The sequence below is a fragment of the Heliangelus exortis genome, chromosome Z, assembly GCF_036169615.1.
Source record: "Heliangelus exortis chromosome Z, bHelExo1.hap1, whole genome shotgun sequence".
In the NCBI taxonomy this organism is placed as follows: Eukaryota; Metazoa; Chordata; class Aves; order Apodiformes; family Trochilidae; genus Heliangelus; species Heliangelus exortis.
In genome coordinates, this window is record NC_092454.1 from 45,627,379 (window position 1) to 45,652,085 (window position 24,707).

A 24,707-nucleotide genomic window follows, 5' to 3' on the forward strand; every position below is an offset into this window, starting at 1 on the left:
GAATATATGATACAATTCATTCAATTTAAACTTAAAGCAGTTGTAGACATTTTAGTTTTTCTGTGTTTTTCATTATACCTGGCAGCTAAGGTTGAAAAAAACAGACGTCACCACAGTAGGAATAATTGTAACAGTTTAATTAATACCATCCATAAGAACACCACTTGTGTTCATCATTTAGCTGCATTGCTCTGTCATTTAACATTCCTTGTAGTATTTCTAACTGTAAATACTGACAATAATAGAGCAAGTATTCCATAAGATTTCTTACTTGTGTAGAGATTTTTCATGGCAAAGAATTACCTATGAAGTAAAAATTCAACTGTTTCCTGACTATGGTAAACAGTTCATTACTAAAATGCTCAAATACTAAAAAATATATTAGCTTTATGAGTGAATATACATTCTTATTTTGCTTTACACTGCATAATTTACTAAAACCTTGCAACATATCCTTTAACACTTCTTCCTAGCTATTACCAGAAAAACTGGAAGTGGAAAGAAAAAATTCTTCAGAACAGAAGTTAAGACTTCTCTCCACACTAATAAGGAAAGGAATGGCAGTGCAGACATGCAATTTACTAAATTGCTGCTTTCCAACATAAACTGAATGAAAAGTATAACTTATTTCCTCAGTCAAAAAATTTCAAAGATAATCGTTCAAAATACAACTAGAAATGAAGACACAGAAGGGCACAAACAAAAGAAAAAGAAGGCATGAATTCATGGAGGGGGTAAGTCTGATTAAAAAGATAAACCTGAATAAAAAAATGCATCTGCATCATTATCAACTGCCAGCAATCTGCTATCTGAGGAAATAATGAGCATGATTTTGCCGCAGTGTTTTGAGAAAACGAATGACACTACACTGGACAACATATAAGCCACAATTCAAAGTGAATAAAAAATATTTTTAAAAAATCACTAGGATAATAAAGCTGTGTGTTTGAATTTCCAAAAGAAGACCACAAGGTCTGATAATTTATCCCTACAAGAAAAAAGTAATATATTTCAATAGACAGACAGGAAGGAATAAGTAATTTCAATAAATATAAAAATAAGTCACATGGAACATAAAAAAGATCTTGAAAACCTTACCTAAAAACTAATAATTACAGAATTAAGCAGCTTAGATACTGAGAAATGACATTAATAACCTGAAGAGAAATATCTTACTTTCCTCATTATTTTAGTCCTGAGTATTAAGCAAATTAACTTCCGGGCTACGCCACTGCATGCCATGTGGACAACATTGATACCCTGAAAGAAGACAAAACTGGAAACAACGTATCATAACAGAAGTTCAGAGGCTGTAAGAAATACGTGCAAGATTAAACTTTTAATACAAAACTCTTGGACAATGAGACTAACTACCCTGAATGTAATGAAAAACAGGCTTACTTCATTAGCCAGCACACAGGATGTCACAAGTCATCCAATTACTGACTTATTTTTTGAAAAAACTTTTCTTCAGATGCTCAACCCTGTGACTGTTCAAGGAGAACACTTACGGCTAATTAAAGACAAATAAGAAATAGGAAGACTTCAATCAGATTCTTGATGACACATTTTTTTCAGCCAAGTAGCAGTTTCAAAGGGAAAAAAAAGGTTTAACTTTTGGCATTTCAGTGGTTCTCTCCAATAGCTACTTGAACATAAATCCTACCTCCGTTCATTTCATGAGGCTTCTGAACACATACAAAATCCACCTGGATTACCTCTTCAAATTATTTCCTTTTCAGTTTGCGGGAAGTGTCTACATCCTTAGAAATCAAACCCTTAAAGCTAATGACAGCTGTCAAACCCCTAAGACTAACAAATGCAAACACTTTCAGATTATAAAATACAGATTATATAGTCAGAAAATCCACTGCAAACGGGAGAAGGAATCAACTTCTTGAACTTGGGAGTAGTAGTGTGCAGGCTACTGCCCCAGAAGAAGAAGTTTGAGCTAATACACTGTAGTGTCATACTTCTTCTAGTCAGCATGTATAGAATGAAGACTTCTATGTGACCTAGCAGGTCTCCTATTGTTTTATCACTGTCTAATAATCTGTAAGATACAGTTTTGAATGAGTAAACAAACCCATCACTGATATTAGAATCCAGAAACCAAAATTATGCAGCTAGGTGAGGTACTCCAAGTAATCATTTAGACCAATTATTAAAAAAGTTTCTTACGGACAGGTCAAAGAAAACACACGTGTCCCTTAGGAAAAGATTGGCTTAAGAGAAAATTCTACAGGGCACAGAATACAGCTCTCATTACTCTTCCTGTTCTGAAACTCTGAAGTGGCCCATAGGAACCAAATAGTCTGTAGGGCCAAATCTCTTAGCATTTCTAGCCATTAGATTACTATCCTTCAAAAGAAATCACTCCCCTGTCTCCTCACTTCAGCTGCTGAAACTACTGCCAAGAGTTTGGCAGCATGCACATGCCCAATATGCACGATTTCCTGTACTTAATATATATAAAGAAAAAAGCCAAATACTTCTGCTACACATGTTCGCAAGGGATATTTGAGAAATACATTGTGTGCAAGGAGATCTACTTTGCCATTTCTTCTGGGAAGACAAAAGAGAACTGCCTGCATCACACACATTCACTAGTGATGCTCAAAGCAGCTACGTTTCAAAGAAAGTGACTCCTTCTCTTATTCTGCCCAGACTGCAGCCATTTGGCAAGATGGACTGGATCAGAGACATAAAACATAGTGACATTAATTCAGTGAACACTGGATTTTAGATAAATTAAGAAGTAAGATCACTTCACTATGCAGTCACACAATCACCAAATTCAAGGCAACTTAAATATCAGATGTACAAAGTTAGGAAGTAAGGTTAAAAGAAAGCAACGGCTATCTCATTAGACAATGGCCCGTTAAGTCTTTTGGTGTTGAAAATTTATTTATAAATTGTGTCACCTGGGTGAATTCTCAGACACATTCTATTAAATCGCACTCTACTATGTTTATTGAACATTTCTGCACTTAAAACATTCTGAAAAATATACCTGTTAGCCAAGTCTAACCATTCCATGAGAAGGAAATAACAAGTTTAAGACTCAGACTCTCTTGATGATCTCCTCAGTAAGGAGACACTGTCAAGGAGGAAGTAATTTTTTTTGTCTTGACCATCTAGTACTTTGAAGTTTTCTTCTCATTTCTTCAAATAATAATGTACTCTCCAACCATCAACCCATGTCTTGCATGCAACTTAAGAGTATATAGGTTGATTAGATTTTTTTCACACACAGTGAAATCCTAGACTTCTTAGTATATGTGTATGTATGCACACACATTTTCTTTTTAAAGAAAATGCAGAATTGTGCATAAAGACATTATTTTTCAAAGGTTAATGACAGTCTGGACTACAAATGACAAATGAAACTCACCTGAAACAGGCAAGACTGTTTTGGTAAGGATAATGGCTACAACAGGTCAGAGCCTTTTTGAGTGCTAGGCTATCATCACAGTCTTCCAAACAAAATGTCTTATGTTTTTTTTTTAATTTGACTCCTCCCTTTACAAAAAGGATGATCAGTAATACCTTTAGCCTTCATTGGGAACTGTTACTCCTCACACCACTTTCAAGGTGAACTTCTCTTACTGTCTGCAACCCTGATTAGTCCTGAATAAATAGAATAGATGAGTAAGGAAAAGGTTTAAATAAAAAAATTCATCTTCTTGACAATGAAAACGCTTGCTTTTTCTTAAAAGACTTTTCAAAGCTCCTACAACATGAAATAATACAGGAACAAATGTTTTCCATTTGAGCAGGATGAAATTTGGGGAATGAACAAACATTTTTTAAAAATACAAACACTTCAAGTAGGATCCCTCCCAGCTTTTTTTCCTCCTAAACTGTTTTTCCATCTTGCATTGTTCGTCTTCCCAAATAAATTTTGTTGCCCAACATCCCATTTTTGTATCTCTTTCAGCTAGCATTTGAGGCACCTATGTCTCTAACATAACTCAGATATTTTAGAAGCAGAAGCAAGTAAGTTTAAAATGGTAATAAAAGACAGCCAATCTTAAAAATGCTTCTCAGGCAGAAGCAGAAACAAAAATTAAAACACAGGCATATTAAGCTGACATATCAATGCATTTTAGTCGTATTTAAGAGCCCACCTTCCATCTCAAAATGAAAGCTACCACTGTTCAATTTGCACTTAGGAACACTTTTATTACAAGTTACCACATACATAAATCTTTTCCTGAAATCCATTTATGATCTGAGGGTCTAAAATTACCGTGGTATTTCCCATAATAATTTTTGTTTTTCTGACACTTTACACAGCTTATAGAAGACTAACTGGCTAATGAGAAAGACATACTAACAGACACTTAGATGTATGGAAATGGCATATTCTTATGTGCCTTTACCTTCAAAGCAGGCTATAATCTCTTCAGGGTAAAGAATGGGTTTTTATTTAACAGTTCTACAAAGTTTAGCACAACAGTAAGTTAATTTATTCTCGAGGACTACAGGTCCTATTTAGTAATAATACTTGATTAAAAGCATATAGAGTATCAACATGAGACATTTATTTAAATGAAATAGGATCAGCCTCTTAAGAACAGAAGGAGTAACAAAAGACATCTTACTAGACACTGTGGAAAATTAATGCTGTTCATTTATATAATGCTTATTTCTTCATGCTGAAATGGACTACCCATCACTAATCTTAGCTCTTAGCATTACTCAGGTTTATTCTCTGAAAAAAAAATTACCTCTGCAACAGGCATAGAGCTGCACACATTGTCTTTTTCTCATTCCTCCTACCTGGTACTTTTGGCACGGGGACTGCTTGTGAATGCATCACCAGCAGCACAGCAACTATGCAACTGAGTTCTCTACCAGGTACAAAGGCCAGAGTGCAAATGAAAGTGCCACCATAGGAAAGCCACACTCATGATGATACCTGCTTTGCTAGGCTGCTATGTGCAACAAAGCTCACCCCTTCAAAGCTGACCTGTCTACCCAAAAAGCTCTTGATTCTACTCAGCTTCAAAACCTTCAGAGCATCCAGACTCCAGGACAGGTAAGTAATGAACACACATATGGTAATAATACCTAAGAGAAAAGGAGTTTCTCTGAAGTCCCTCTCCTAACTACCAACACATCTGTCTGTGGGCACAGCCAGTAGCTCCCCACACCCACAGTTCAGGCAGAGTGGGCGTTTGATTACTTTGCTACAGAGTCATTACTGTAAGACTACAACCATCAACTGCATAGTTTCTAAACACATCATTACCAGCGCTAATATTCACTACAGATACCTAGAATGTTGGCATTCTGTGATAATGTCAGACTTAAAAGTATGTTGTAACTTAAGCTGTGCCTTGTCAATCGTGCAACAGATTTTCAAATTACCAGCATCCACTGACTACCACTCAAAGCACCCTATTCCAGTTAGCAGCACTAAGAAACATAGGGACCATCTGAAGTAGATGAACCCAATATACCTATAGTGATACCTATTTATCCAACTTAGGAAAATTTACACATTTTAGGAATAGAGGAAAAATAGTTTTATAACCAAAATCAAATGCAGGTTGAATCTTTGTTTCAGACAAAACTTAAACTAGGTCTCAAAAGAAATGTTGTATTATAAAAAGAAAAAAACCCACCCCAAAAAAGGAGAAATCCTGAAAGTCATCTTGCTGAAGATTAGAAGTAGCAAGCAGCTTGCCACAGGCTCTGAAGGCTAACATCAACTATCAGTTTTCAAATCCATTGGTGATGAGGATCCCTCAGCATTCTCACCAAACTCAGAAGAAACACCAACTTCAGTACGGTGCAAGGAGAGAAGCCTAGGGAAACCCAGTGGAAGGTGATGTACTGATACAGAACCAAGCACTAACATACTAATCCTCCAGAATAAATAACCACACTGTACTTTATGACACATCATGCCACTATAGACTCAAGGTTTAATTTAAGCATCTCTGTTGATCAATATAAAACCTAAGAAGGGTATCATCAAACATGATGGCCTTGAAAGATTAAATACACTTCAGACAAATTACACTATACTTGCATATAGGTAAGCATGTTGACATTTACCAGGCTGCAGAAAACATCCAGCCTTTCTACAAATAACATTGAGAGCTTTCTTAAATGAATGCCCTTCATTACAAACAACATAGATGTGAAAAGGAAGAAAAAGACAGCATTTCTTTGTAAACCGAGTTTTTCAAGAGAACTGTCTCCCCAAAACTAAGCAGACTATACTCAGTGCTGCACAATTATAAATATGACATAAAATAACTTAAGAGAGAGGGGAAAAGTTCTGTATGACATAGCACTTGTCCTTATAGTGACACATGAAGCTACTGAAGTGTCCCACTCCTCATTTAGAAGTGATTCTTAAGTAAGCTGTGGTGGAGAACCTACCTACAATAATAATCTCTGTAAACTTTAAGATCTAAACACGTGCTGGATTCTTCACAAGGCCTTCCAAAAAAGCACTTGTCTTTTTTCCTATCCAAGACAGGCTCACAGCTTCTTCTGTATTAAAAGACAGTTGCTCAGAGTAGAAGGAAGAACTGTATGAAGCAGTGTATGAAATTTAATAGCACACTTTTGGCTTCAGTGTTTAATGGCTCTTTGTGTAACTGCAAAGGTGAAATGGAAATATGCTAAATAAAGTGGCAGAAGGGCAGGAAGATATCACTGGCAGAAACAGGAACACACCTGTAAACATTGCTGCATCCAGGGAAAAAGCTGCATTCAGAAACTGAGCAGAGAATGGACTGCCAGGCAAAAGCTATATAGACACAACTGGGTATCAAGAGAGTTGGTTCTGATAAACACCAATAAAACCAACACTTCAGTCTCTTCCTCACTGATGAAGACAGTGCTTTTCAAGAAGCACCACAAGCCTTTTAGATCTTTGGTTTATCAAGAACTGTGATCCCACTTTAATCTGGAACTGAGAAGTTCTGCTCCTCTGAATGACACTAGGTTTTCTGTCATTCTCTCACTGCAGACATATGTAGGCCTTACAACTATTGCAGCAACCCAGTAACACACTGGGCACACAGCCCCAGGGGGTACGGGCCGGGGTGGAGGGTAGTGAAGAGTGAAACCTCAACAGAAACAACACAGCTGTCCTCAACAGGAACAGCTCCACTATCCTCTTCCCTACAAAATCAAGGAGGGATAAGTAATACTAGTTACAGCTGGTATGACAGCTCTGTTTTGTCATAAGGTAGTTAACCCTTTGAAAGCACTGTAATGCTCCTGCCCAGAAAAATTAGTTTCTCTTAATCACACCCTTTGCTCTGAGATATTTTAACCATTCACATTCACTGTAAGTACAAGAAATATAAAGAAGAAAGGAACAAACGAAAACTCAGCCTCTCAGAGGAGGTACACTTACAAACTGAAGGATTAGAAGCAAATGGGCTTTAACAAGCCTAGAACTGCAAAACAAAGTGTTTAAATATTGCACAGGACTTGTGACAGGGAAGCCTAGTAGCATCACTTCTAAAACTAGCTTTCACACTTAAGGGAAAGACAGGTCCTGCTTCATCCTTTGAGAACTGTGATAGAGAACTTTCTCACAAGAACTGGGCTTACAATGACAGACAAACAACTGCTCCTGAGATGGGACTGCACAGACTCTCAGTTTCTCCTTCATAAACGATGAAGACAAAAATGGATATAATTTTTTTTTTTTATGTGGAGGTCTGTCACAACTAGTGGTACATTAAAGTTTATTTACTATTCATCACAATGAATAAATGAGTCCAGGGGCTGGAGAAGACAAATTCAAAGCACAACAGGTGACCTGTCCCTCAGCTGTTATCACTGATACTTTTTTTTCCAAACTGAAAAGATACATCAGGCAGAGGGAGAGAACCAGACTGGAAACTGCATCAGTGATGATTTGAGAAGCTGTGAACCTGTTTCCAGCTCTGACACACAGTCCTTCAAATGTATTCAAAGTAACTTTGATGGCTTTACAGGCACCAGGTCTATGCCATCCATTTGCTTCACATAACACTAAGTGTTTTCATGTCTTGTAAGAATACTCCTGTTGCAGACAAAGGCAGAGCTGAAATTATGCCACCCAATGGAACCACCTTCTAAAGACAGGAGCTTCTCCAAACAACACAGCAAGGAGAGGCTAGAGAATGCCAAGGACATACAACAGCAAAACACACAGTCCAACCCTAAAGAGCAAAACACCCAGGAACATACAACTGTGCAGAAGATAGTACTAGCAGTAGAATATGCACTCTAGAAGAAGAAGAAGCAGCAGTGAGGATACACATGAGATTAAACCATTTCTGTAGCAGAGAACCAACAATATGGCAAAGCACACCATGACCCCCCTATCTATCTATCTACATCAAATGTATAGATGGAAGGATACAGGAGCAGCCTACAGACACCAAAGAGGTAAAGACTAAAGTATACACACAGCTGAACATGAACATGCATGATAAATAACACTAAAAGGGAAACCTTGAAAAATTCTTATAAGTAAAATTCATCCAAAATCCAGTCACTGATATGTGAACAAGTCTCACTTTCCAGAAAGTCTTCCCACAGTTTTATTTTCCAAAAGCCCAAACTTCCAACCCCCCAGACAGATCAGTCAAGTAACTTTGACTTCAGTGACCACCTTGCAATACTGTATTTCTGTGCCTTACAAAATTCTTTTGGCTAAAAGCATACAACTGCTAAACACCATCTTACTGTATGAGTAAAGTCTGTCTCCAGCTGCTGAAAGGGAACACCTGGATCCTGAATTACAAGGACGTTGATCTTCTTTTGTCTTTAATATAAACATGCTGAAGAAAAATCAGACCTGTAGAGAACTATTTACTATCTCTGTACTTTTAACTGATGAAAAAAAAAACCATCTACAAAAAAAAGGAACATGATTTCACTGAAAGAGTGAAATCTTCAACTTCAGAAGTGGTTGCCCTTACATATATCCATAGCACTATAAAATTAGGTAATCTTAAAGCCAGATATTTGAAATCACGCCACAATAGACACACAGTATCAAGAAAAAGTATTTTCATTTTAATCATACTGGTTTACTAAGTTATTTTCATGTATTTCTTGAAATACTCAATGAAATATTTACATTTCTAACATTTCTATTTAATTTTCTAACATTTTAAGTAGAAAACACAGTTGCAGATATAGAATCTGAACTCAGAGTTTAAAAAGTGCATTAAATTGCATCTGCAACTCGCAAGAGCAACAAAAAAATGCTCTATGTAAGTCAGATTCGCAGACACATACTTAAAAAGTAAAGCTGAAATAGCTGCTTTAAAAACATTCTGGAAATCTAACTTTTATTAATACTGAAAAGATATACTTTGCATCCTTCTAACTTAATCTTACATTACACAAACTACAGTATTTTTACTAATGTCAGAAACAAAAATCAAAAATCCTCAACTCATTTAAAGTTTTATTCATTTAGAAGCTTCACTTAATGCTTTAACTGATGTTAAAAAAAAAAAAAGTCCAAAAGTCCAAAGCAATTTCACAAGCAGATCAGTGGTGCAAAACCTGTTCATACAGGAGAAACCCTCCAAAATCAGTTTCTCAGCCACACATTGCAGGCTCTGGAGCCTGTTTTTGCTATAGAAACAAACAGAAAAAAATCCACAACCCACCCTTAGTACCCTCTCTGCAGTTAAGAATCAATTTCAGTCACAAGGTTCTCTACAAGAAGCTTTTCTCTAAGCGCGGACCTGAAATTTTGTGCACAATTGTTCCATCTGGAATAAAATTAACCCAAATCAAGAAACAAAATGCTCTCATCAAAGTTCTCCTTCAGCTCCAATTAGAGGAACTGAGTATACATAGGACAGAGTTAAAACCAAATTAAAACAGTTCTTCAATTGGAAAACCCGACGTAAAAAATGAGTTATATAGGTTCCTTTTCTTATATAAGGAGGATGGCTTCTATATTTAATAAAAAAAAAAGGTGATTAATAGTTGGCAAGTATTTAGGCATGAAAAATACTCTCAATAGATTCAATATATCCAACTGAAAAGTATTATTATTTTTTTAATAATTTTTTTTCTTGGTTGTAATATTGAACTTGCTTTCTGATTCCAATCTTCTTCAAGAAATTCGTGGTCTATACAAACCAAATAACAATATGTGAAGTCCTCAAAATAGTATCAGGTGCACTTACTCATCATACTTGATATGATAAATAACTTCCTCATCAGTGTCCATACAGTCTGAATAAGATGTGGATGGTGTGCTGTCCAAATTATTTGCATTTCCTCTATAATGATCTTGACTTAAGTTTCCATTAGTCCTTCTGTAAGTGTTACCACTCTTTCCTTGAGATTTACCATTCTTATGTCCCTTTGTTGCTCGGGTAACATTTTCTACATGAGCTTCAAACCAGGCTCCAATGCTGATGTCACGGGCATCCACCAATTCATTTATCTAAAAGAAAAATTCAATAGTGAATTTATAGTATTTATATAATTCCAATTAAGAAAAGATAAAAAAAGACAACTTACTATGCCACTGCTTAATTTGACCAGGAGAAGAATTCTACTAGCTAGTTGAGCTTAAGCAGTTTCAAGTAACATGCAGTCATGAAAATGTCGCATTTTGAGTAATTTAACGCTCTTTCCTCATTAAAATCTAATATGAATATAATCTAATATGGATGTCATCTGTATTAAATTGTAAAAAGAAAAGCTTTTTTTTACCTCCTCCAAACCTGAAAATGAGATTTTTCTCCCACATCATCATTTGCTCTTGCTTCACCAAGTGTTCTTTGTGGTTAAATTAAGCACACACAGCATTCAAATACTAGCTCACAACCAAGGATTGTAAGACTTTCATGAGTCTCCAGCTTGGAATTATTATTTAACCTTCTATCTTTCTGGTCTGCAAGATTCTTTTAACCTTTCAAGACCAGAAGAGAGAAAGAGAGGAAACAAATCTAACACAGCTGCTACCAAAGTGAGCCAAACTTTCATGACTTTAAGAAATGGCATTATCTCCCTGATCTTCTCTTTTCTGTACTCATAATACTGTTATTAAGCAACTAAACCACTTTAGCATTCTAAATCACGTTTAATCTTCTCAAGTCTTCAGTTAATTAAGAAGATATTTCTTTAATAACGCTGCGAGCACTAGGGAAAAAAAAGATTTAAAGAACACTTCATCAATAGTACAGGGGGTTTAAAAAAATTATTACAATAGAATGCTCAGCCATTACATCTGCAACAATGAGATAGATACATACACATGTACATACACATACATACACAGGATTCACCTTTCTTAAAGTGGGAAGAGGGTCTTTGCTCAAGAGCTTGTGGATCTAATAAAGCTTTAAACAAGATTTGAAGGGGGAAGGAGATCTCAGGCTTCCCTGTGACAAGCTGTGGGATGACACACCGGAGTCAGAGGGAGAGGATGCCAGCAAAGCCCCTGAGATGTGTTGGATACATTGCAGCATGCTTGAAGTTATAAGAAGATAAGCCAGGGGCTCCTGAGGTAACAGGAGCCAGCAGGGAAGCACCAGTGAAATACAGCAAAGGAATTCCAGCCAGTCCAGCCAGTAAGCCAGCTTCACTGGGGGCACAACTTAAACACTTCTGTGCAAACGCACACAGCATGGGGAATAAACAAGAGGAGTTAAGAGATGTGCACGTGCCTGAAGGGCAATGATCTTATGGCATCATGGACACACGGTGGGATGGCTCCCAACACTGGAGTGCTGGAATGGAAGGATACAGGCTCTTTAGGCACAGGAAGAGGGGGTGTCACCCTCTATGTCAATTACCAGATGGAGTCCATGGAGTTTTGCCTGGGAGCAGATGAGGAGATAGCTGAGAGTTTATGGGTCAGGGTTAAAGGGAGGGCAGGGAGAGAGAACTTCATAGTGTGAGCCTGCTACAGGCCACCTGACCAGGAAGACAAGAGTGGATATGTCTCTCTGTAGACAAATGGGAGAAGCCTCACATTCACAAACTCTGGTCCTCCTGGAGGACTTAAGCCAGCCTCGTACCGGCTGGAGAGACAACACAGCAAGGCATAAGCAATCTGGGAGGTTCCTGAAATGCACTGATAATACTTCTCCAAGCCATAGAGAAGTGAAATAGAAGAGGTACTATGCTGGACCTTGGTCTCACCAACAAGGAGGGGCTGGTGGAAAATGTGTAGCTCAAGGACAGCCCTAGCTGTAGTGACCATGAAACAGTGCAGTTCAAGATCCTTAGGACAGCAAGGATGGCACACAGCAAACTTGCTAGCTGGCACCACCTTGATAATTTGAGGTGGAGGGCCACCTTGATAATTTGAGAGACCTGAGAGCTACTGTAAAGGCAAGGTCCCACACTCTAAAGCAAGGCTTACCAAAGACAGCAATGAGTCAAGGCCTGCTGACAAAAAAATAAAGATGAGGCAGGGTTCATCGCCAGAAAAGATAGTAAGGAATTTGCAGGACTCCTTCTCTGAATAAAAGGGTTATATGTTCTATTAACTTTTGGCCTTAACTAGGATGCTTCATTGTGGGAAAGTGCTATATCTTTGTAAGCAATGTCTGTAGCTAGCAAACCCATAATCATTGTTTATTGTATCTTGCTTTTAAAGCAATCCACCTTGTCATGATGTCATGGTTACTCTGCACTATAAAAGAGCACTGCTGATGAACAAAATCAGACATACTACGTCTTGCCCAGCCTCAAACTTTTTTTCTCTAATTGTTTCCTGACTGCGTTCACAAGATTAAGGACAGCAAACTTCGGCCTCCTCAGGGGTATGCCTGGTAGGGTACCATGAGACAAAGCCCTGGAGGGAAAACGAGCCCAAGAACCATCTCCTCCAAGCTCAGGAGCCATCAACTCATATCAACAATGAGGAAGTTAGGCAAAAACACCAGGAGGAATGTACGGATGAACAAACAGCTCCTGGACAAACAAACATAAAAAGCAAGCCCAAAGAGCACAGAAGAGCAAGGGCAGGCAGCCCTGCACAGAAAAAACTGTGCAAGCAGACAGGGATCAGGTTAGGAAAGTTAAAACCTGGGTAGAAGTAAATCTGGCCAAAGATACCAGGGGCAGTTAGAAAAGCATCTATCAATGACAGTAGACTACAGAAAATGTGGGACCTCTCCAGAAGGAAATGCACGACAGAGACTGACAGGAGACAAACCTGGTTACCTGGGATATGGAGAAGGTTGAGGGACTCAATGACCTTTTTGTCTTCACTGGCAGGTGCTCAAGCCACACTGCCCAAGAGACAGAAGGCAAAGGCAGGGACTGGAAGAATGAAGAACCACCCACAGTAGGGGCAGAGGTTTGAGAACATCTAAGGAACCTGAAGGTGAACAAGTTCATGGGATACGATAAGATACATCCGTGGCTCCTACTAATTCATAAGCCATCATATTTGAGAAACTGTGAGAGTTACATGAAGTTCCCACTGACTGGAAAAGAGAACACACCATTCCCATTTTCAAAAAGGGAAGACCCAAGGAACTACAGTGCAGTCAGTCATGACCATGGAGCAGATCCTCCTGGAAACTATGCTAAGGAACACGGGTAACACATAGGTGATCAGTGACATCAAAAATGGCTTAACTAAGAGCAAACTGAGACTGACAAGTTTGTTGGTGTAGAATCCCCAAAAGAATATTTGTCTCAAAATATCTGCCCTGACAAAATGAACATAGCCCTCAGATGGAGGCCTCATTCACAAGCCATCTGGACTCTTTCTCAGTGAGAGACCCTCATTTGCGATACCACCTGATAAACAGGGCCCTATTCTCTCAAGAGCAGCCCCTCCTTTAGTGGCTTTCCCAGTAACCTGAACACTGTCCTTGCAAGGGGAGCTCTGTTTGATGGCCACCCTGACAGGCAGGACACTGTCCTTATTCCATAAGGGACAGGGGCAGGCAAGCTCTACCCTGCAGAGGCAGAGTGACAGCTTGTGTGTGCCCTGGGTAAAGCCACTGAAGTGGGTCCATGCACAGAAATAAATAAGGGTTATTGCCTTGTCATCCCATCTGGAGGGGCCCAAGTGAACACCTGGCTTTGCAAGATATGCCAAAGCACCCCAATAAAGGTGGGGTCAGGTGGCATAAAAGAATCACACTCAAAATGCACCCACCATCCAAGGACTTGAACTTCCTACCAAGACCATCGCTGGATCCAAGGGTGGAGATTATCTTTCCTACCTCTTCACTATCTCTCTCTCTGTGTCTGCTTTTAACCTCATCTAGGCACATGAAGGTAACATAGTTTCTAACTATGTTAAGTTTTAGTTCCTGTTGCTTTGTTAAGATCTGTTAGTTGTAACCTGTTGTTTTGACAACTTCCTTAAGTCTTGCTAAATTGTAACCCACTGCTTTGAAAGTATCATCATTTATAATTCTGCTAGTTGTAATCTGACATACTTTTTAATCTTACTCACTTTTAAACAAAGTTGTGTTTTCATATAAAGCTCCTGCTTAATAACCTTACTCCTGAGTACCACTCAGAGAATTCCAGAACTTAATCTCACCAAATGTGATGTTAGAAGACATTAATTAGAGGAGGAGAAGGATTGGGCCCAGCCCTGCCTAGGCTCCTTTCTGAAGGAGTTTAGAAGGCAAGAGGGTCCAGTCTGAATTACCCTGGGCCAAGCCCCACTCCGGGGAACCCTACCCTTGACCACTCTGTGGGCCGTGATATTTGTTTTTTCCCCCACATCTGGGGAGCCATGCTCACCTTGTGAGATGTGACAGGGCAGCACCCACCTTGTGGGGCATGACAGGTGATCTTCCATCACACTGGGTAAGTGAAGTATAAGGACTTGTGCAAAGCATTTGACACCATGCCACACAACACCCTGGTCTCCAAACTGGAGAGACTTGATGGATAGACTGCTTGGTGAGTAAGGAATTGACTGGATGATCACACTGGAAGAGTTGTGGTCAAGAGCACGATGTCCACATGAAGACCAGTGACAAGTGGAGCTCCTCAGAGCTTGAGATACTCCTCAGAGTATTGGGATCAGTGCTCTTCAACATCTTTGCTAGCAGATTGGGAAAACCCTCATCATGTTTGCTGATGGCACCAAACTGTGGCACAGTCAGCACAGCAGACAGAAGGGACACCATCACAGAGGTACCCTGACAGGGTTTAGAAGTGGCCCCAGTGCAAACTGCATGAAGTTCAACAAGGTCATGCACATGGGTCCAGGAAATCCCAAGCACAAATACAGTTTGGGCAGAGAACAGACTGAAAGCAGTCCTGAGCAGAAGGACTTGAAGGTATTGGTTGAGAAGAATCTCAGCATGAGCTGGCCATGTGCAATTGAAGCCCAGAGAGCAAATCATATTCTGGGCTGCATCAAAAGAAGTATGACCAGCAGGTCAAGGGAGGTGATTCTTCCCCTCTACTTCAGTCTCATATGACCCCACTCATAAGACACCCCACTCTGTCCAGCATTACAGTCCCCAACATCAGAAGGACATGGATCTGTTTAAGTGATTCCAGAGGAGGGACACAAAGATGATCAGAGGGTTGGAGCACATCTCTTCCAAAGACAGTCTGACAGAGGTGGGGTTGTTCAGCCTAGAGGAGAGAAGGCTCTGGGGACACCGTACAGCAGCTTTCCAGTACCTAGAGGGGGTCTACAGGAAAGCTAGGGAGGGACTTGCTACAGGGCTATGCAGTAATAGGACAAGGGGTAACAGTTTCAAACTGAAAGAGAGTGAAATTACATCAGCTCTTATGAAGAAATTCTTTACTGTGAGTGTGGTGACACTGGAATTGGTTACCCAGGGAAGCTATGGATGCCCCAGCCCTGGAGGTGCTACAGGCCAGTAAGGATGGGGCTTCAAGTAACTTGTCTGGCAGAAGGTGTCACAGCTCACAGAAGAGGGGCTGGAACAAGATGATCTTTAAAAGTCTGAAAAAGTCTGAAAGTGCGGTCAGCAGCATTTTCAGTTAAGAGGCTTATCCCAAGAAAGCAATACCTCATATTTTAATTAGTTCATTCACTTTCTAAATATTGCCTACAAAACTCAATCTTTTATTTTTCCTCCCATGTAAAAAACCAACATGTGATTTTTATTATTTTTTTTATTATTTTATTCTTACAAATGTACAGTATTCAAAGTACAGCTTTTTACCAGCAGGAAAGTTTCAGCCACACAATAAATATATCAGAGGACAGCCTGATTTTAAATCTATCAGTTTATTCGAAACAAACTTGGGATTCCGGCACTTCTAGACAGAACCCTTACAAATGCACCCCTACACAACCTTAAATATTTTAATTAGTTATAGTTTGAAGTGTTTCTTTACTTCCTCTTCTCAAAACCACAGTTGAGCAAGACATATAAGATGGATTTCTCCATTGGCTGCTCCTTCTTATGACCAGTTGTTGAAGTACCAAAAAAGCCCTATTAGCCAAGCTGAAAATAATCAACAGATACAGAAGAAAAAAGAAAAAAGAAAGAAAAACCAAAAAGGTACAATAACAGTCCCTTAATCATTCCCATCTAATGTCTACTGTATTTTGACATGCAAACTTACACAGACTTTGGAACCTTGCAACAAGTAAGGTAACTATAGCCACAGATCACTGAGAAGTACAAGACAATTATGTTAGTGATGACTGGGTTCAGAACTGGGTTGTTGGCAGCTCTTTATTAATAGCATTTTGAAAATACTGACTTTAATTACAGATTCAATTTTAGTTTTTTCTTCCAAGCTACTTAAGGTTCATGGCTAAAATATTTTTACTAAAGTCAGAGATCTTTGGACAAAAGAGTAAAGACCATGTGAAAATCAGAAGAAAAATGCACATGCTTCTGAACAAGCTTTTCTTTTTCTAACATGATCCCTGCTTGCCCAACCAGCACTACTCCAACTTCTCTCTTGTAGCTGTCTGACACTGGAGATCAGCCAAGGTTTATCTTTCACACAAGACTGAGTGATCTTGGGATGGACCCCCAGTTCTTAAATCGGACACCACTGACAACTCTCAGTAACAAGCAACAGGAGCTGAATATAGTTCCACCCACTACTAGCCCTTCAGAGCCCATGTAACGATCAGACGTCATGAACAACTGGAATATAAATGAAGATAAATCACTGACTTACGCAATATAAAACTAACACAGAGAAACTCTTGTTTAAATCACAATTTTAGCCATCTATACAATAATCATTGCTACTATTTCCAATATCAATTCCATCAGGTTTTTGCTTTTTATTTGTTTTTTGTTTCTTTTTTTTTCAGTTACAGGGTCCATACTTGCTACCTTTCATTTTGGCAGTTGAAATCAGAGCAAGGAGGGCACAGAGCCTGAGACTATTCATAACATGGAGTAACTAATAGGTATCTTATTCAGTGTAGCTGGCAGATCCAGCAAGCCACAGGATTTTACTCAGACAGAAAAAAAAAACGGTAACAAACCTTTCCTTTCTAGAACTAGACAATTTCTGATTGTTTGACAAACAAGCATATGCAAAATACTTCAATACTAAATAAAATTTATTAAGCCATATGACATAGTTTAGTTTATCACCTTTTTTATTAAACTTTATTAAATAATTTTACTACCTTGAACTTACATTATTGGCTAAAAATATATTCTCAGAAGTTTCCCAATTTTTGTAACACAAGATCTTCTGTTTCTACTGTCCCCTACAAACAGCAAATAATAAAATGACTGTACCTTTATTTTTCTCTGCATATATTAAAAACGTGGTTAGGTGAAAAAGTAACCAATTCACAAGTAATGAAGGAGAAAGTGTTAGGCCCCTAGTATTAGAGATCAAAAAAATTCCAGCTGATTTAATCAAACAAGTTTTCTTGAGTATATATGCCAGTATCATCCCTGTTCTATTTTGGTTTAAATTTTTATTTTAAATTTAAATTTCTGGTTTAAATTCTGAGCAAAACAGGTAAGAGATTACCTGTTACAATTTTCAGCATTACTGAATTAAATACATTTTAATACTCCTTTCCTTTGATCAACTGATCTTCTGTGGCTTCCCATTTCCCAGGTACTCTCCTCATCTTTCCTCATGTTAGACTTTACACTCACTAGTTAATGGTAAAGCACCAGAACTGAAGAACTGGGTCTTTTAGCCCACTGTAATAAATGGAGAGAAAAGACAAAAGGAAGCATAGCAAGCTTGTGTTTACATCTTCAAGCTACTGTGTTTCTGATGCCCTCGCTGAGAATGAGTAAAACTCACTCAACCAAACCACAGAATGCTACAGAAAATAGAGTCAGTAAGTTACCACTTGCCCTTAGTACCTGAACATTAAGAATGCACCTGGATCTAAGACAGCTTCCCATCAGGGTGACACATCTAAGTAACAGCATTCCTCTCACTGAAATAAGCTTGCATACATATGGCAGCCTCAACGGCCTTTTCCGGCCATTCTGAACTTTTGGACAGTTTCCAGCAAACAAGTTACTGTTACAGGTACTTCTTATACCAGAGAAATATCAGAACAGGACAAAAAAAATGCTACTATTCCCTACTTATACACACCACTAAATATCCAGTAAGCTAGCAATATGGAGACTGCCTGTTTCCTGTTTAAATTAAACTTCTGGTTCTCTGATATATTCCTATATGACAATATAAAAAATTATAAGGTACAAAACAATGAATATGTGAATGTGACACATGTGATACCTAAAAAAACATTAAAAAAAACAGCAATCAAATACAATGTAAAGAAATTGTGTATTGCCATAGCACAGTATAGTTCTAAGGCAGCATGGAAACATAAACCTTTTTCACCTACTCACTTTTTTAAAGTTTGCCAAATTACACTTTTTCACAGATTTTTTAATTAGCTGCTTCTAGTATTAGAAGAAAGAAAAGAAAAAGTATTTCGCAGAAAGTATTTCTGTATTCTAAATTTCCTGAGGAACATGTTTTGGAGAATACAGAGTCAGTTTATTAACTACTGAAATCTGTGACACTGGTCACAGAGCAGTCACCAGAGATGCTTTCATGATTCTGCAAAACTCCATGAAATTAAGTCAATCTAACTGATTTCCAGATGGGGAATTCAAATTTCAAACCATTCAAAAAAGTATCTAAAGGGTGGGTGCAAGGAAGACTGAGCTGAACTCTTCTCAGCAGTTCTCAGTGACAGGACGAGGGGCAATGGGCACAAGGTGGAACATAGGGAGTTTAAGCAAAAGCTTTTTTACTATGAGGGTTACCAGGCACTCCACTGCCCAGGGAGGTTGTGGAGTCCCCTTCTCTGGAGATACTCAAAACCTGCCAGTCGTGGGTAAAGTTCCCTAGATGATCCTGCTCTAGTAGGAGAGTTGGACTAGATGATCTCTAGAGGTCCTTTCCAGCTCTTATAATACAGTGATTCCATAAAAGCAATGAGGATACACTTACACAAACAATAAACTCTCTGTATGAGACAACTTTCCAGCTTTTTGAATTTGTACATACCTTGTACAATCCGATGCCAGGGTCAATAAGAAATGAGCGAGATGATGTAGATGGCTGACTGGATGATGCACTATTTGTTTTTTTGACTTTGTTCTTGCAGTTGGAAACAGCACAGGGATTGACTTCTCGATCCTGATTTGTCACAAAAGCAGTGGTAGGAGCTTCAGATTCAGAACGTATCAAAAGCTGAACTATGTCATTTAGACCAACATTGTAGTCAAATAAAGTGTGTCCATCTTCTAGCTGTCAAAAGAAAGGTACACTTATAAAATTCTGCCTTGAGATAAACAATTTCCAAATCTTCCTTTTACAGACAATATTTCAAGAAAATAAAAACCTGTGTCTTGATTATATGCAAAGCCAAACCATCATCAATTACCTGCAGCCATTATTTCATTCAATACCTGCAGCCATTATTTCATTCAATGAAAGTCACCAAAATGCTTAAAATGCTAGAAATAAGACATATTCACAGACTTTAAACCTTTTAATTATGCATCAACATCCAAGATAATGCAGTGATTTTGTACTTTTAAAAAATGGGTAGGATCTATGTTGGCACTTACATAACATATGCAGTAACTATAAATACATGTAAGCATTTTCAATTAAAAATCTTTTTGTTGTATACCTTTCAGCTCAATTTCATCATTTGCTCTTTCCCAATCTTTTCTAGAAAAGAAGGCAGTACTTCATACTTCTCCAACATTTTGCAAACTAATGTGTAAATAAAACATCTAGATATTTAAAAAACTAACACACATGCAAATCCACTTACTTTTCAAAACTGTAAGATCTGAAAATATTCTCCAAAAACTTTACCTAGAGGGAAGCAACACCAGAGATACATACTGGGTCTTTAAATTTACAAAGAAAACTGTTTTTCAAGGAAATCTGCTGAACTAAGAGCATTCAAAAAAAATTTTACTTCAGATAAAAAGGTTCCCTGTTCCCTAGCCTTCAGCCCAAGATGAAAAGAATATTATTCATTGAGAGTTAACTCTTCAATTTAAAAGCTATTATAAAACTGATGAACCATGCACAGTGTAGTACTTCATAAGGAAACCCACTGTATTCCAGGAGCAATCAGATCCTGCAGACCACTGTAATGTAAACAGAAGTAGACTTTTTTGTCATGTATAGCACACACTTACTAAACACTATTTTGAGCCCAAATCTACACAGCTTTAAGATATACATTATTATCTTCAATTACCTGATAAACTCACCTACCTACAACTATACTTAGAAATTCACACCAAGAAAGGCCAAGTTGTATGCCGGAAAAGAAAAACAAGTAGTGACCACTGCTGCATTACTCAGTTAAAACACCCTTAATGGCCTCAAGCATCCTTGAATCAAGAGATTTAATTTACCTAGAAGTATAATGCATTGCTGTAGGACACCAAAACTAGAATTTTATTAGTAAAACTTTAGTTCACTTTGAAGTGGGTGAAAAACATGCATGACTAAAAAAAAAAAATTTCACACCTGTCTCCCAAGCACTTTTGTAACAAACAATTACCAAACCTTTTGCCAGAATAGATGCTATTTTCAACATCACTGTTTCAAAAATCTTCCAAAACAGATCTGTTTTCATGAACTTAGGGCAGTATCATTATAGCAAGAAAAAGCAGGGAGTAGCAAGGAGCAGGTGGGGGAGTTGCTCTTTAATTAAGAGAGCAATGTACTGAGTTCTGCCCAGGGGTAGATGAGGAGCAAGGTGAGAGTCTGTGGGTGAGAATTAAGGAGCAGGGTAATGGGTGGGATACTGTGGTGGGTGTCTATTACAGGCATCAGATACCTGATCAGAATGAGGAAATCAATGAGGCCTTCTACAGGCAGCTGGTAGCAGATCACAGACCTGGGTTCTCATGGGAGATTTTAACTACCCAGATATTTGCTGGAAGGCTACTCAGCAGCCATTCACAGTCCAGGAGGTTCCTCCAGTGCACTGATGATAACTTCTTGGTGCAATTCTTGGAGGAGTCAACTAGGAGCAGAGCACTGCTGGATCTTGTCCTAACCAACAAGGAGGGCCTGATTGAAGCACTGAAGGCTGAGGGCAACCTTGGATGCGGTGACCATGAGATGGTGGAGTTCATGATTTTATGGGATAGAAACAGGATTCCAAGTAGAATCAGAACCCTGAACTTCAGAAAGACCAACTTTGAGAGAGTTGGGCAGAGAGAAATGTAATGTGTTACAACAAGGGCAAGTGTAAAGTCTTGCATCTGGCAAAGAACAACCCCAGGTACCAGTATAGGTTGGGTACTGAGCTGTTGGAGAGCAGTGTAGAGGAAAGGGACCTTGGGGTGCTGGTTGACAAAAAGATGACCATGAGCCAGCAATGTGCCCTTGTGGCCAAGAAGGCCAATGGCATCCTGGGGTGCATTAGAGGGGGGGGGGGGGTGTTAGCTGGTCGAGAGAGGTTCTCCTCCCCCTCTACTCTGCCCTGGTGAGGCCACAACTGGAATATTGTGTCCAGTTCTGGGCCCCTCAGTTCCAGAAGGAGCAGGAGCTGCTTGAAAGAGTCCAGCACAGAGCAAGCAAGATGCTGAAGGTAGTGGAACATCTCCCTTATGAGGAAGGGCTGAGGGAGCTGGGACTCTTCAACTTGGAGGAGAATGAGAGGCAACCTCATCAATGTTTATAAATATGTAAGGAGCAGGTGCCAGGAGGGCAGAGCCAAGCTTTCTCAGGGGTGACTAACAACAGGACAGGGGGCAATGGTTATAAACTGGAGCATAGGTGGATCCATATATATATAAGGAAAAATTTTTTCACTGTGAGGGTGGCAGGGCACTGGCACAGGCTGCCCAGGGAGGTTGTGGAATCTGCTTCCCTGGAGACATTCAAAGCCCACCTGGACAGGTTCCTGTGTGACCTCCTGTAGGTGACCCTGCTCTGGCATGGGGGTGAACCAGATGATCTTTCAAGATCCCTTCCAACCCATAACTTTCCATGATTCTGTGATCCACAGGTAGGATTTGTACACAGTAGTGCTCATAGTTGTTATCAATGTAATTGAAGCTGACCAGCCGTCTGCTCAGGAATCACCCTTGGTTAGATACTTTCAAACCAGTTCAACACACAGAAAATAACATTCTGATGCTGTAAGTAGTAAATTAACACAAGCCTTAAAAAGAAATTCTCAAGCTGTTATTCTACAGGTGACTGCCAACACTGCCTCACATGCCTGGAGCTTTAGCCTAAGGCTTTGTGCTTAGTAGAAAGCTACTTATTCAAGTGTAAGCAAACTTTTCCATCCAGCCATGTAATATGTTTCTATACGTTTGAAAATTATTTAAGGAAGGGGGCAGAAGTCTTCTTGGAGCACCAAAACAAGCTAAATTTAGAGGCTTGTCATGACACAAGAAGTCTGTGTTGTTGCTGTTAATATTTTTAAAGTAATTAAAAAACCATCTATTCCTAGATTCAAAGTACAAATAAACACAAAACAAAGACAAACAGTCACCCTGCAATAATACCTTTGGAAGGGAACAAGGGTCCAAAGGATCCACGTTTCTGGAGCTACTACTGCTTCTGAGCACTATACCAAGCCCACTTTGAAGATTCAGCCCCCACAAAAGTGACTTTTTTTTGCTGCAAAATGTTTACCAAAATTAATCAGTGTATCTGCAAAATGGACCACTTCTAAAACAATAAATCAGGTGTTATTGGAGACAATGTAACTTCTGCTCCATTTTTACATTCCAACTGGACTGGACAACCTGTGGCAGAGGTTCCCGTACACCATTTCTAGAATTCTATAGGATGAGGAAATCTTCTGAAAGGTAATGCAGTAGGAGACAAGAGGATAACCTTGATCCTGGTAGACTCAGAGTATGTGGGCAACACACAGGTGAAAGCAAAGAAATATTTTCATTGCTCCCTTTCTCTCAGGACATGCCATGTGCAGCATGACAGAAAAATATTTTTAGGCACTGCAGTTTGAAGTTTAAAGCCAATCCACTGAAGATCTAAATCTGAATAGCCGGAATGATCTACCATAACTAAGTAAGCAGTGTTAACACTCAAAAAGGGTCCTCTGTTTAGACCTCATGGTCAATTATAACTGTAGAATGTTTTATGTTCAATCCACAACTGAATCCTCCCTATTAGCATGAGAAAGAGGCAAAAAAGACTAAACAAAAATGTAATCTGTCCATTATTAGTTACATTTAATATGTTCAGAAGGTAAGACATACCTAGGCTAGGCATTCCTGCATAGGAATAAAAGAAGTCAGCTTTTATGATTGTGAACTAAATGGACAACACATTAATGTGGTGACTGCAATGTTATCTACTTTAATTTGTGATTAATATTCTGTTCCCTGCTCAAGTGGCTATGGGCTTTTTTTGCTTTCCTTTTATAATCGGTATTCATTGCAGGATTTTTTATAACTAATCTACAAGTAGTGATGTCATGCTTAAGTCTGAAAGCACAGTAAGAGATAAGATTACTATAAGCACTTCAAATAAGGCAGGTACAGTGTTCAGTAATGTGACAGGTTACAGTGTTTAGTTATGTGATGGGGAAAGAGGACCTGCTTATAGCAAAAGGAAAAAAAAATTTCCCAGAATGCAAGCAACTGTATAAATGTAGACCAAGATAATGACTCTGCAATACTGCCTGCTTCCAGTAACTAAGGAAACTAGTAAAGTCAAGTTCACCTGCTATTTGGCTTACAAGAACTACTGTATTTGACTAACAACTATGACAAGTACACCTGTACCTAGCATTACTGCATCACTGACAAATGAAATCTTTGGAGTAACAAAAGTGGAAAACAATCAGTGTTTAAGAATGCCATTCCACCATGGAAGGAGAGAGATATAAGATGCTGTTTCTTGAATTACTGACACTATACTGCTGTTAATAAAACAACAGGATGTTGTCCAGTAAGGCTCTATCTTCACAAGCTGTTAAAGTAAGAAAACAGTAACACAGCACAGTATTTTACAGTGTACCTGTAAAATGAGAACAAGAGCTCAAGTAAAAATAACTGGCAATTCAATTTCATATGAAATTTTCCTAGGTTTTATTATCCTATTGTCATTAAAGGATGCATTTGTGTCCTTAGCACTATATTTCACTTTCAGTTTTAATTCCTCTTAATCACTGCCATGTTTCAAAAGCCTTTAAGGCTTCATTTACATATTCTGAATGAAGTGACACTAAAAAGCAGCTACATTTACTGCATCTCATACTCTTTCACTATACTAATATCCATAGGTAAAGAAACAGATTACATCTT

General features: G+C 38.7%; 1 protein-coding gene across 5 annotated transcripts in view; it reads right to left on the bottom strand.

Moving 5' to 3' along the window:
• Positions 1 to 24,707, bottom strand: part of UHRF2 (ubiquitin like with PHD and ring finger domains 2) — an 84,727-nt gene that overhangs the window by 50,164 nt on the left and 9,856 nt on the right. For all 5 annotated transcript variants that reach the window (XM_071732067.1, XM_071732068.1, XM_071732069.1 and 2 more), the window contains exons 2-3: positions 19,447 to 19,689; positions 10,179 to 10,441 (exon numbers count right to left, since the gene is read on the bottom strand). In XM_071732067.1, coding sequence (XP_071588168.1) covers positions 10,179 to 10,441; positions 19,447 to 19,689 — 506 coding nt within the window. The remainder of the gene's footprint in view (positions 1 to 10,178; positions 10,442 to 19,446; positions 19,690 to 24,707) is intronic.